Below are 14,111 nucleotides of genomic sequence, written 5' to 3'. Positions count from 1 at the left end.
GACCCTTGTCCCACATGGACTCCCACAGTGTTAGCGGTGAAGGCGGAGCTGCAGAAAGGGTATATGAGAGAACAATGCTGATCTGCAGCGGCATCGTCCTGTGTTTATTTGACGTAGGGTAGCTGTGCTATTGGTTGTTCGCTAGGAATTCGGATAACCTTACTTTTTAGTTAAGAATTTTGCCATGATATTTCCCCAGCGCCTTTGGCACCAGCTACACAAAGCATCAACTTCTATAATTGATAAAATTATAGGTAAAAGGCTGAGCTCCTGAATAGAGGTCGGTGGCCTCAGAACCACCTCTTCCTTGCTGAAACCAAGAACGTTAAAGCAGAAATGTGATTTTGTTTGCTTCTCATTCTGTTTCGTTTCTTTGTCCATTTAAAGAGAAGCACATTGCGGTTTAGTGATGATTCATTTCCATGTGAAAATGATGCTGTGCTCGGGTCCTCTAAAGGACCGTGGAGAAGGACAGGAGCATAAAAATCCACCAAGCGTGAGATCTCCCTGCTCTGTCCCCCCCACCCGGATTGGGCTGGATTTCATTTATAATAATGGCTCTATTTTTTTGCTTTGGCCCATTTTGCTCACATAACTGTTTGCTTTGAAATCTGAAAACATATTTTCTTTGCACCTCAAATAACAAAATGGGGACATGCAAGTGACCCGTTGGGCAGAAACTGCAGGCGATCCAGTTTGGCAGAGGTGGTACTAACTCCATTGTGTGAGAGCAATGGAATCATTTTAAGAAAGAAGAAGGGGGTAAAAGATTGTTAGGTGGCTGTAAAGCTGAAACAGAATGAAGGAGATTCTCAATGCCAAGTTGTGGACAGGGAGGCAACAGTCAATACAAGCTTGCATTGGCTGGAAGGATGGGGTGCCCGGCCATAAACTGTCACTACTGAATCTGAGCTGATTCCCAGTCTTCGGAGCCCCTGAGGACCTGCCAGGCTCCCTGTGTGACCCCACCGCTGCACACCCCAGCTCTGGGCAGAGAACTTCAGACTTCTCTTCCTGGTCTCCAGAGTCATTCTCCCCAGCCCCACCCCCAGTTCAGGAATCTTGCTTTCTTTGCCTGCCTGATGTCATGGGAAAACTTCGTGGGTAGCAAACTCCCTCCGACAATCTCAGTTCAAAACACTACTCAGAGGCAATAGCAACAAAATGGTTAATACAGTTATCCCTTAGTTCAGCTGCTTGGTACTAAAAGTCCGTAAGATTTCTGCTGCTTAGGGAGGTGAGGGAATATGTGCCTGTATGTAATGAGATAGCTTGAGGGTAAGGTCTACTGAGAACAGGAGACTCGCTGATGTTTTGTGTACGGTTTATACCCACAGCCTGGAGGGAATTTTATGCTGTACTACAGCTAATCATACGTTGGGTGTAGGATTTCCCAACTGTAGCTTTTAAGAAACCTTCAGGTGTTTATACTAAGGATATGGCCCCTATGTGTACACTCCACATCCAGACACTTTGCCCACACTGATCACACAGCCATTGGGTAAGTTTTAGGGCACATCTTGGTGTCCCTCAGCTTACCCTATATGAGCCATCAGAATACATATTTCATTCCTTGATCCATATTTATAAAGCTATTGACAGGCGAGCGTTGGCTTCTCTGGCATCTACACTAGCCTCCACGTTGACTTCCCCTCTTCTGGTTGTATAAGATTCCTGTGTCAAAAACAGCCAGGTGTGAAGGGTGGCAACAAAAATTCTAATGTAAAAAAGCTACTTGCCCTTGTTATGAAAAGATATAACTAAAGCAAACAACTAGAAATGTAAGCCCAGGGAATGGGGGGGGAGTATGGTATGTATGCAGATGTCCATTTGGCTATGTGTACATGTATGTGTGCATATGTATATGTACATTTGTGGAGGCTAATCATCTTTTTGACTGGGCTGGCTGACCAAGAAGTTCTAAAGACTCTCCTGCCCCACCCCAGTGCTGAGGTTATAGACAGCACCTACATCCTGGCTGTCTGCTTTTTTGTTGGTTTGGTTTGGTTTGGTTTGGTTTGGTTTGGTTTGGTTTTACCAAAGTTCTACAAATGGAGCAGCTTCATGCCTGTATACTTATGTGGCAGCCAGTTTACTGACTAATCTGTCTCCCCAGAGAAGACTGACTATAATCAATAATAATAATAGTAATAATGATGATGATGACAGTAATAATAAGCTAAACATGGCTATCATCAAAGGTTTCAATGTGATTAGGAAGTGTTTGGGATTTCAAAGAAGATACAAAGTGACGGTGGCACTGAAGAAGGTGATCTCATTTTCTGTATAGCCTGAAGCTGCTGGCTGATGGCAGCACCCAGAGAGCTGCTGGAACTCTAGATGCCTAGGGATCTCACTGTAGTAAGAAAGGAGGAAACCCATCATGTGAAAGGTGCAGGTCCTGAAGAGGTTCATTTGACCCAGTTTTTCCACCTGGTTGGACAAGTTCCCCCTCTGCCCAGTTTTTGTAGTGAGCACATTCAGTCTTTTCCGACGCACACACACACTTTTCACTCCTGTTTGCTTTTGTTGTTCTTCACCTTCACAGTGTCCCTTTTTCTACACCTGCCTTCCTGCAATCCCAGGCAGCCTTGAACTTGCTGTGGACCTACTCACAAAGAATCTTGATCTTCCTTGGTCCTCCTTCCTCCACCTCCCAAGTGCTGGAATTACAAGCACGTGTTACCACACCCATCTTATATTTGTATTACTTGAAAGTTACTGCCTTGGGGATAAAAAGTACATATGTGGCTAGGAAGGGAAGGGAAAGGAAGGCGTGAAAACGTGGCTAGTCTTATCATTGAAATGAATACCTGCTTTCCGCAAGGGCTAACAATACCGGCTCCTTCTTAGTATGCTTTCACTGTACTTGTGAGAGCCACGGTGCTGTTAACTGTGTAGGTGTCCAGGGGCATTTGGCTGTAAGCCTGTTGAGGGAGAAGAGCAAATGTGAGAACAAGCATAGCTGCTTCAGAGGCTGCCAGGTTAGTGTGTGACAAGCCCCATGTGCAGAGAAAGAGGGTAGAGGGGGTTAAAGTTCAGTGAGTGTGTTTCTTACAAACCAGCCTGGAATCCACAGCTGTCCACATCTGTCTGCCTTGAGGTTTCCTCTAATGAACGTCATAAACACCTTTGAGCACTACCATCTTCTCATCCCAGATCTAACTGGAACAGAAAGTGTCTGTGTGCTCGTATAAATCCTATCAAAAACCCAGCTAGCTATCCATCTGTCCATACCTCCATCTATCTATCCATTCCTCCTCCATCCCTTTCCTCCCCTCTCTAGGTTTCCATAGTGGAGCTGCTTTGGCGTGCCCCTCACATACCAAAATTTATGAATGCTCCAGTTCCGTATATTACTTGCATGGAATTTACACTCATCCTTCTGTCAGACATGTCTTACCTGACTTTGTGGCACAACATTATTGTCTACAAGTTAAACGAAAACCACACACAACTCAGTATGTTTTAAGTAAATTTATGATTTTTTTTTTTTTGCGCCATATAATAAATAGCCACTCTGGGGTACGTGCAGCCAGCAAGTCACAGGTTGGGAGTACTTCAGTCACCCCTAGATTATGCCAAGTACCTCTGTTGGGTTTGGAATCTCATGTGTCCCACATAGGATTAGATTTTAAATACGTGTTTGAAAAGTTTCTGCACTCCGATAAGCCTCTCGGCTGATGTAATAATCCAGCAATACAGATCATACTAAATCAAACTGAATTAGAAAAAGCCCAGGTTTAATGGATGAAACACACCTGGATGATTTTCCAACCTCCCCCCCCCCCAGAGAGGAGACGGAAAAAAAGAGACTAAGAAAAAAAAATACATGTGTTTGTTTTCTGGGGGTGGGGGGTTAAGTACCCTGTGGGGGAGTGGTCTTGAGCATCTCTGGAGGAGAGGTCATAATTTGGTGGGCTTTCTGAGATGCCACAGGATTTGGAGAGAGGTGGGGCAGGGGTCTTGGGGTAGAGCTTCCACCAGAACACCCCAGACTTTTTGGGTGTATGGATGCCAGGGGCCGGGTGGAGCTCCCACCAGCACAGGATCCTCAGCTGGAATGCTATTTGGTGAAGCTGAAGGACCTTTAAGAGGTGAGGCCTGACAACAGAAATAGAACACTAGGGACAGGCCTTTAAAGGTTGTTCCCATTCCCGGTTTTAGCATCTTTTCTGCTTCTTGGTCTGTTTCCAAGTGAACAGCCTCTGTCATATTCTTCTGCCATCACAAATCAGACTGTACTGCATTGCTTACCCCTCCATGATGGGCTGAAAGCCCCGGGAGCTGTTAGGGAAAGTAAACCTTTTCCCCCTCAATTTGTTTCTGTCCGGTCTTTTGTCACAGTAATAGAAAAGTAATACAGACAAATAGAAGGTAAACCGTACGTAAATAGTTACACTGTGCCCTTAGGGTGATGCTAACAGGAAAGCAGGTTAGAGGTTCTGTTCACAGCCTTGGTGGAATCAGCTGCGTGGGACCGGAGAAGCTGTAACACCGGCTGCTTTACCTCTCCACAGCTGCTTCAGCGGAGTGTCGGCAAGGAAAACGGTCCAGGGGTAGTTCGGGGAACTTGGTGAAAGCTGATGTTTTCCATCTGCCAGTGGCAGAATCTCTGGATATAGAATCAACAGATGTGGAGAGCTAGCTGTTTTATTATCCCCATTTTCCAGATGGGAAGGCCAGAACACGGGAAGAAGAGGCCACTCAGCTACCACGAAGCATTCAAGTCAGTGTTACGCCAGAACTCTCACAGCCTGGTGGCCTTGCTCCCTCCCCCACAGCTCTGTCTTCTGCAGTTGTATTTGATACTTCTCAGCCCGTCCCATTATTGGCCAGGGCATTAAGAAAACAAACATAACCGTGTATGATAACTCCACTTCTCTTCAGTTACCCTCTCGTGACTCTGGAGAGCCCAACTCCCTCCTGTCCCTCCTACCACTCCACCAGCAGTCCTGGGTCTCTCCCCTGCTCCCCCACCCCTCCTGGCCCTGTCACTCTCATTGGTCATCAGTGTCTTTCAAGCTTCTTGAACGTGCCATGAGCTCAGTTTGTTGCTGCCCTGGTGACATTTCTTCCACCACATGATTTAAGTGATCTTCAATTAGATGCATCTGAATCTTCCTACAATGGTGGCTTTTCTGTGTGACATCTTACGTATAACTGCTCAGGCAACAGACACGATTCATTTGAAGAGTGCCGACTTCAGTGAGGAGTCACACTTTGAGCGCATTCATTCCTTCTGCTGGAAAAGAATTCAGAAGGTCACACTATCGCACAAAACTGACATGGCTGTGTTTTTCAGGATATAGATATAGGGAGTGCGCCCCAGACATCTTGGAATTTTATGCTTAAAATGTCAAAATTTAAAGAAAAAAGTTGCGGGAAAAAGAAACTTTGCCAGAACCAACATGCAAAATAAAGGCAGAGATACCAGACCAGGGGCTGTGTAGCAGATGCAGTCACACTTGCTCTGGGCAGCGTAGGGTCAGGGGGTGCAGTCACACTTGCTCCAGACAGACAGTGTGGGGTCAGGGGGTGCAGTCACACTTGCTCCAGACAGACAGTGTGGGGTCAGGGGGTGCAGTCACACGTGCTCCGGGCAGTGTGGGATCAAGGGGTGCAGTCACACTTGCTGTAGACAGTGTGGGATCAGGGGGTGCGGTCACACATGCTCCAGACAGACAGTGTGGGGTCAGGGGGTGCAATCACACATGCTCCAGACAGTGTGGGATCAGAGGGTGCAGTCACACTTGCTCTGGGCAGCGTGGGATCAGGGGGTGCAATCACACTTGCTCCAGACAGTGTGGGATCAGAGGGTGCAGTCACACTTGCTCCAGACAGTGTGGGGTAAGGGGGGCGCAGTCACACATGCTCCAGACAGTGTGGGATCAGAGGGTGCAGTCACACTTGCTCCAGACAGTGTGGGGTAAGGGGGACGCAGTCACACATGCTCCGGACAGTGTGGGATCAGAGGGTGCAGTCACACTTGCTCCGGGCAGTGTGGGATCAGGGGGTACAGTCACACTTGCTCCGGACAGTGTGGGAGCAGACCCAGGAGAGCCCGATGGCATCAGATAGATCTACACTCTTCAATTCAGAGGCCCAGCAGCCACTTTTCCCATGTACTCCCTGAATGAACAAGACATGTCCAGCTCACTAGCACAGCACGTTTGCCGCTATACATAGACCATTCAAGTGGACTAGCCAGGCATGCTCTGTACAGCAGTGCCCCCAGCCCTCTGCTGCAGCTCCCAGGAGGAGAGGAGTGACCCACTTTCACCCTTGGCAACCTCTGTGGCTGCATTTAGTTCCCACAGGCTGGGCTCTAACTCTGGTGGCTTTCTTTCCTGCTTATAATTTCGAGGGTATTTCTCTTTTATTTACCAGACGTACCAAATAAAGGAGAAGAAACCACTGAGTTGAGCAGGCTTGGCTTACAGTGCTTCACGGGACAGAATGCTATCCAGAATTCTGGATTTGTTCCTAAGCAACAGAGAATCATGTTCCTGGGCAGCCCTGAACTGGGGGCTCCTTGTTTCGACCAGGCGCTCTTACCTCAGCAGCGTGGCCTGCTGGGAACAGAGGCATGCCTGGCCTGGCTCACAGGAATATTGACTTTATGTCTTCAGAATAACTGTGTGCGTGGAGGGCATTTTCTGACCTTAACCCTTCCAGGCCATAAACATTCCCTGATACTTCACGTGGGCTGAGGGGCCACGGCTTTACCTCACTAACCCTGTGAGCGGCTGGCAGAGTGAAAATCAGAAGGATTCAAAACATTAGTTTTAAAACCTGAGTCAGCTTTGCTCATTTCCTGTGATGGAACATACACATGAACATACACATACATGTTCTGTAACGTACACATGAACATGCACATACATGTTCTGTAACATACATGAACATAAATGTTCTGTAACATACACATCAAACCAGATGTGGGCCTTCTCTGCCTCCTCCTTGCTACTCTAAGGCAATAGTGTCTCTTGAGCCAGACTTGGCATTCTTGCACAGTATCCTGGAGACTAGCACGGAGCCAGCAGCCAGGATTCTCACTCCTTCTCATCATCAGGGTCCTCCAGCACAGAGGTACCAGAGGCCTCCCACTAAGAGCAGAACTCCCATCATCCATCACAACCCACTGCATCCACAGTAACTTTGGAGCTCACATCTGCCGTGATGTGGCCAGCTGTTTTACTATTGACTCACCCATGTCTCTATCCTGGTCTTTTTACCCTTCATGTGGTTCAAGGCTTATTCCCTAGGGTAGAATGCGGACAACTCGGTCTTCAGTGGAAGTGTCTCCCTCTGTGGGGTTTCTGTTATGCATCCTCGGCCTTATGCCAGGAGCCTGAGAGTAGACAGGGACAGGGGTCTAGCCAGTGATGAAGGATGTGCGTCTCTATGCCCATGCCTGGGATTCTACCCCACCACCACAGCGGAAAACAAATCATAGTTACTTTTATGTGGACCATTATGAGACTGAGACCAGATTTTCCCTTCCCTGCTCCCAGCCCAGCCATTGGCCTCACTGCTGTGATTTGTCCCCAGCCGCACTAGAGAACGCATGCCAGATGTCAGGACATGTCGAGACACTGAGGTGTAGCTCCAGGGTACCTGCTGCGTCATGTCCGATTGACTGGTCAGAGTATCTCCCCAGTCCTGTACAGCTGTGTCCCTACAGCAGCTCCCCCTTTAAAGTAGCAGAGCAGATGGTAAGGAGGCAGTGAGAGCCACCTAAACCGCCCTGTGACTTCCAGCTGTTGGGCCGCCCAGGTAGCAGACATCAAGTCTGCCGATTATTATCCTCAAACACCAGCGTTTCTGTAGCTGTTCCCCTTGCTGGGAGTCTTCCCACAAGACCTTCTGCTTGTTCTGATTGTTCTGATTTTCTCCCATTACTATTTAAAAAATATTATGGAAATTGGGAATGACCAAGAACAAAGGGAAGACGTGGAAATGGAAAGAAAATGAAATATGAAGTGGTTACAAATGACTACTTTTTAATGTAATCCTTCCATACTGGCTTTAGAAATGTCTAGCAATTTCTAGAAAGCCCAAGGAGCCTTCGTACGGGAGAGTGCCAGTCTCAGGCATGAAGGAAGTAATAGGAAAAGAAGAGAGATTTTTTTTTCCTAGGGAAGGATCCTAGAAGATGCATTGGTATTCCCCAGTCCTGTTAATTCAGAGCATTGATGCTTATTCAGAGCTTCAGAGGAGACCAAAGCCTGCTCTCCCAGGTCGTCCAGCATGGGGGAAATCCGGGCCATGATGTCAACATTTTGTACCTTTGATTATAATACAGTAAAGCCAGAGGCGATGATAGCAAAGAAAAGCATAGGTCAGCAAGAACCTTAGCGCCAGCGGGTGTTACCTGAGCACCTCATCTCACCTCTCACCTCAGAGAAAGGTTTCCCTAAGAACAGGAAAGGCAGGAGGCATAGGAAAGTTAAGGCAGTCACCAAGATTCGACTAAACCATTTTGAAATTGAAAATGATTCCCTGTCTTTTTTTCCTTAAGCTGTGTGGTTTTTGAGCAGGAATGGATTGTAAGAATTGTACCCAAATAACTCATGCCCACGAAAGGGCCCTGTGATCCGTCTTTGGGTGCCATGGGAAGGCTCTCTTGATCCTTAGGCATGACTCTCAGTTCACTCTTCACTCTCACCTCATGTTCTGGCATTTTCCCAACACGGGCATTTTGAACATTTTCAAGGTAACCAGCGGGGATGGTGCTAAGGAGAAGACTCCTTTCTTGTCTGTCACACTAGGTCACAGGTGGCAAAAGGATGACCAAATGCTGGGTCATAGGTTTACATTATGCTGGAGCCTTTGGATTAAAGAGTCAGACCCAAGGTGAACTGCCTGGTTTGGGGCTTAGCCCATTAAAAAGTATGACTGAACTAAAGACATGTGTCCTAATGGCAGCAGGCTGAGGGAAGTCCAGCATCCCTCTCTAAGTTCTCTCCTTCCTCCTGGCTGTGAGCTCCTCCTTTCTGAAATGAGTGCTGTCTCATAACCTGTAGTCAAGCAAAGTAGATCAGAGACTTTTATTTTGGGCCACTCTTGCCCAGAATACCTCTCAGAGGAGTTAAGAGTCTGGGAATATTGTGGCGCCGTCAGGGGAAATGGATTGTGGGTTTATCATCCACTTTTCAAGGAAGAGTTTGGCTTCTTTGGCTAAGCAATAAAAGTTAAGAGAGAAGACGGTCACAGAGAGGCATATCCTAAGGCCCACAGTGACAGTACTCAGGGCATCTGGGACATCCCTCCCTCCCATGGTCCACTTTGATGGCTGAGGTTGCCTCCCAGCCCAGTCTTGCTATTGCTATGCAATCCATTCCACATTCAGTAAGATGCTGCCTTTTCTCCAAGATAGCCCCTGTGTCCTTGGCCAGTGAGATGGCTCCTAAGTAGTAGATTAACCAACCCAGAGACTCAAGGAACTGGGGCTCCTTCAGGCAATTGCATTCAAATCGCATTCAAAGAAAGACTGTCATTTAATTTTCATTGGAGGTGGTTGGTTATTGTGTTTTGTTTTATTTTTTTTAACCAAGTCGAGGCATCAAAATAGAACAGCACAATTAAAGAAAATCATTATGTAGTCGTCGCCTTGGGGTTTCTCAAATATTGCATAGGAACACATTTTTATTAGAACAAATCCCTTTGCAGATTACCAAAATTGGCTCCAATAAAGTAGAATGGGTTTTACTTGGAGATGAAGCATTTGAGAAGGTTAGCAGGAGAAATACCGCTGACTCCCTCCCTGCCATGCGAGGGAAAACAAGAGGTCGGTAACACCATCACCTTGTACCTCGGGCACGTCTGTGTCTCCACATGTTGGTTAGATAGATTGCACTCCTAATATTCCTAACGATGAGAGTGCTGCCGAGGTCATTCTCTGTGTTCTGGAATGCTGGTGGTTCCGGTGAGCAGGCTCTCCTTCTAGCAAAAGGAAACAAGAGATGTTTCTCACTTGTCAAGTCGGAGAAATGATGGCTCATTTCATAATTCGTAATCCACTCCTAGGGTTCCCCCTCCAAGTGTTTCTATAATAGTTATTTTTAACTCAAAAAAATAAGTAAATTTTAATGAGAGAAACATCGCATGCGTTATTAGTTTCCAGGACAGTGCTGCTTGCTGAAAGTAAGCAGACTGAGGCAGGTTGTATTTCTTACTAGTTTTTGTTTGTTTCTTTCCTGCCATTCTCGTTTCTCGCCTCCTTTCCTGTTATTGAGTCATTAAAGAAGTGATTGTTTCGAGCTTTACTGACAGATTGGTCATAAGCAGTCACAAGTTTTACTTCACGACAAAAGGGACCCAGCAGCGCAAATCGCCCACGTTGCCGCTAAAGCAGATGGAGGTCTTAGGAAGCCCCTAGCATTTAATGTGCTACAGAACGGAACAGAACTTGGCTGAACCCTCCGTTCTTCATTCACGAGTATTTCCTGGGTCTCACTCTAAGTGATGCCAGCCAGGCGTGTTCAGGATTCGGTTGGCACCAATGGGGAGGCAGCTGGAAGAGTTCCGTGGGAAGCCTCAGCCCCTTTCTTTCTGGCAAACGCCCACATTTGACTGCTGCCTGAGGCGGCGCGCAGGCTCCCGAGAGGTCCCGGTTGCCCTCCTGGCACTGTTAACCGGGAATTACCAGTCCCGGCTTCACTGACCTTGGGGGGCTCTGGGCGGGCAGGGGTGCCACGGAGGTGGGATCACTGCGGGGTTCCTCTGTTGCTACAGCGGTGATGTCACCCGCCCCTCCTAACCCGCGGTTGGTTGTTTTGTGTTTCAGCTCTGCCTGCAGTTAAGCACAAAGACCTGAAGGAGACTCCCACAGCCTTCGGGGAGAAGAAAGGAGGCAGCCAAGCCGATTAAAAGGAACTTGTGGCTTGTGGCCTTTTTGTGCAGGGGCCGCCTGGAGGGAGAGAAAAGTGCGCTGAAGCCAGGGCGGCAGTTAGTGAGCTGTGAGATGAGGAGCAGCTGCGGCTGACACCGCTTCCAGTATCCTTCGTCTGCCCTTTGTGCTTCGTGTACATGTGTCTGTTCAGGCCGGCCGGAGGCGCCCAGAAGAGCATCCACCACGGCTGCCGGGGAAAGACCGCCCACCATGCCCACGGAGACGCTACAGACAGGTAGCATGGTGAAGCCGGTCAGCCCCGCGGGCACCTTCACGTCCGCGGTGCCCCTGCGCATCCTGAACAAAGGACCCGACTACTTCCGCAGGCAGGCCGAGCCCAACCCCAAGAGACTCAGTGCAGTGGAGCGGCTGGAGGCTGACAAGGCCAAGTACGTCAAGAGCCAGGAGGTGATCAATGCCAAGCAGGAGCCGGTGAAGCCGGCTGTGCTGGCCAAGCCCCCTGTGTGCCCAGGAGCCAAGCGCACACTGGGCAGCCCCACTCTCAAGGTGTTTGGCAACCATGCCAAGACCGAGAGCGGTGTGCAACGTGAGACCCTCAAACTCGAGATCCTCAAGAACATCATCAATAGCTCCGAGGGCTCCAGCTCTGGCTCTGGCCACAAGCACAGCTCTCGAAATTGGCCTCCTCACAGGGACGCCACTGACCTGCACCGGCACTCCTTCGCTGAGTCGCTGAAGGTATACCCTACGCCTGGGCGAGGTAGCCCACAGGAGAGCAGCTCCCACGTGAGCAGGAGACTGCTGGAGCAGTCGGCAGACTCCTTCCTGCACGTCTCACACAGTTCCTCCGACATCCGCAAAGTGACCAGCGTGAAGCCCCTCAAAGCCATCCCCTGCAGCAGTTCTGCCCCTCCCTTGCCTCCCAAGCCCAAGGTGGCAGCCACGAAGTCCCCTGAGGCTGACCAGGTGGAACCAGCCTGTGGGGTCAGCCGGAGACCTTCCCTTCAGCGATCCAAGTCAGACTTGAGTGACAGGTATTTCCGAGTAGACGCGGACGTGGAGAGGTTCTTCAACTACTGCGGACTGGATCCGGAAGAGCTGGAGAACCTTGGCATGGAGAACTTTGCAAGGGCTAACTCCGACATCATATCCCTCAACTTCCGCAGCGCAAGCATGATCAGCTCAGACTGTGAACAGTCTCAGGACAGTAACAGTGACCTTAGAAATGATGACAGTGCCAATGACCGGGTGCCATATGGCATTTCTGCCATCGAGAGAAATGCTAGAATCATCAAGTGGCTGTATAGCATCAAACAGGCTAGGGAGTCGCAGAAGGTGTCCCATGTGTAAGGGGGCTTTAGTGGCGGAAAGGAGGGAGGGGTGGGTCTGTCTGTGCGTACACAGTTGTGAAGGTTGTGAGGTCTCCTTGAAGTGTTGTGAGCTTCTCCACTCTTTGTGTTGCTTGTTGTGCAATGTTCTCAAGTTGCATGCCTGTCAACATGGCGCCTGGCCTGGCTTCCTCCTCACCTCTCTGCAGAGTCTTGCTGAATACTCATCTGCCAAAAGTTTTCCAGCCAGAATCTGACTGCCTAGGGCTTTGCTCTTAAGCAAAACTGTTTACAGGAGGGGAAAAAAAAAAGTTTTCAATGTCTTCAATATTTATGTGGTTCTTGTGTTTTTATACCCCGCACTGTTGTGTCTTAATTAAAAGTTTTATCAACTGGCTTTTAAGTTGAACACAGAATCTTTTTGAAATAAAAAGCCACTTTGCCTAAATGGGAGATCATAACACTGGGAAATGGATGAGACACTCTGCTCCGGGAGAAGACGGACAGAACAGAGAACCAGGCTAGAGTTTGTTTCTGTGGGCCTTGTCCACGATTTGCCATTCTCTTGCCACTTAGTGGAGCGTTCTGGTGCAACAGTGTGGTCTTGCGTCCAATTTAGTGTATATGTATGTCAGTGGTATTTTTGTAGTGGAAGACAATCAAACAAAACCCACGATAAGCAAATGCAGGAGGTTCAATACTGGGAGGGGGTGGGGAGACTGTTGATGCTGTTCAAACGGGGATAATTCCCAAGTATCTAGGATTAACCTCACAGGAAGACCAACCCTAAAGCTGGTTAAAGCTGATACTGAATGTTTTTTTTTTTTTACAAAGTTACTTTGTGGGATTTTATTTGTTTTTGTTGTGCTGTTGGCCAAGAACTACTAACACTTGTTGGTTCTTTCTCTTGCTCCCTTTGTAGTTGTTCTGTTTGGCACGGGTGAGTTGGGGCTCCGCAGGTTTGCACTGAGGACAGGAAGGGAAGTGAGATTACCATCCCTCAGTACAGTCTCCCGTTCCACAGTGCTTCCGTCCTTGGGGACTGTCTCTGTGGAAGCGGAGTCGCATCTCATTCTCTTACCTTGCCCTTCTCTCAGGCTGTGGGTATTTGTTACTTCTTTAGAAAACTGTGGAAACACTGTAGCTTTCCACCTGGTCTCCTGTTGCCTCTTCCCCAATAACCTGCCCTCTGGGTGAGTTCAAGAGCTGTGAGCCAGGCGGCAGAAGCAGAGAGCACCAGGCAGTGTGTGCTGCAAGGCTCTGGCAGCCCGCAGGTTCTCGGCAGAGCCACCTTGGTCTTCCTCAGCTACTAGGAGCCTTTAAACTGTGCGAATGCTGTAAGACTCTGTACATACTTCAGTTGTTCTGGAACCTAAGAAGAAAAGATATGCTAATAAATAGCTCTGTAGGCTCTACCTGTGCTGGTTCCTTTGTCCTTTTATTTTTCCTTCACGAAAAGCTAACTTTGGGCTGTGGGCCAGAAGCACATTTTTTATAGCCTTCTAGGAACATTCCATTAAATTGCTCTCACCTGAGCTCAATGATTCTGAGCAGCACTCTTCTTGGTTTGCTAAAATACTTCCTGCGTGCTCCCTAAAGTATGCTCCCTCTTCACTTAGTTACACTTCTTTTATTTTTGCCTTTCCCAAATGCCGGGGTTTTTCATATTTTCCAGGAGACTCTTTGGTTGAAATATTTGAGTTCTTACTGCAGAGCATTTCTTTGAAATGACTAGCCTGTTTTCATTTGTTCAGGCTCAACGTCAGTACCACTGTGTGTGGCCGAGTATTTGCCCACTCGTCTTTCAAGTGGCGCCCAGTGAACCCCCATGGTCAACAGCCTCTGCCTCAAAGAACTTGGACTGTCACAGCTGTGTTCTTAGGGGCTGTGTCCTTTCTCCTGTTACTTGAACACTGAATATGCAA

The 14,111-nt window shown here is 48.3% G+C and overlaps 1 protein-coding gene across 8 annotated transcripts in view; it reads left to right on the top strand.

The window, feature by feature from the left end:
- The window catches only part of Fam110b (family with sequence similarity 110 member B), a 132,528-nt gene extending 118,927 nt beyond the window's left edge, over nt 1–13,601 (top strand). For 7 of the 8 annotated variants that reach the window (XM_050164387.1, XM_050164394.1, XM_050164400.1 and 4 more), the window contains one exon: nt 10,793–13,601. In XM_050164387.1, coding sequence (XP_050020344.1) covers nt 11,108–12,208 — 1,101 coding nt within the window. In that variant the 5' untranslated portion in view covers nt 10,793–11,107 and the 3' untranslated portion in view covers nt 12,209–13,601. Of the gene's footprint in view, nt 1–4,520; nt 4,730–10,792 lie in introns of those variants that run through there. The other variant, XM_050164419.1, reaches the window with a different exon arrangement.
- The last annotated feature ends 510 nt before the right edge of the window (nt 13,602–14,111 follow it).

This window comes from Alexandromys fortis, unplaced genomic scaffold (assembly GCF_014885135.2).
Source record: "Alexandromys fortis isolate MF-2015 unplaced genomic scaffold, M_Fortis_MF-2015_v1.1 scaffold_18, whole genome shotgun sequence".
NCBI lineage: Eukaryota > Metazoa > Chordata > Mammalia > Rodentia > Cricetidae > Alexandromys > Alexandromys fortis.
This window is presented reverse-complemented; position numbering and strand designations above follow the sequence as displayed.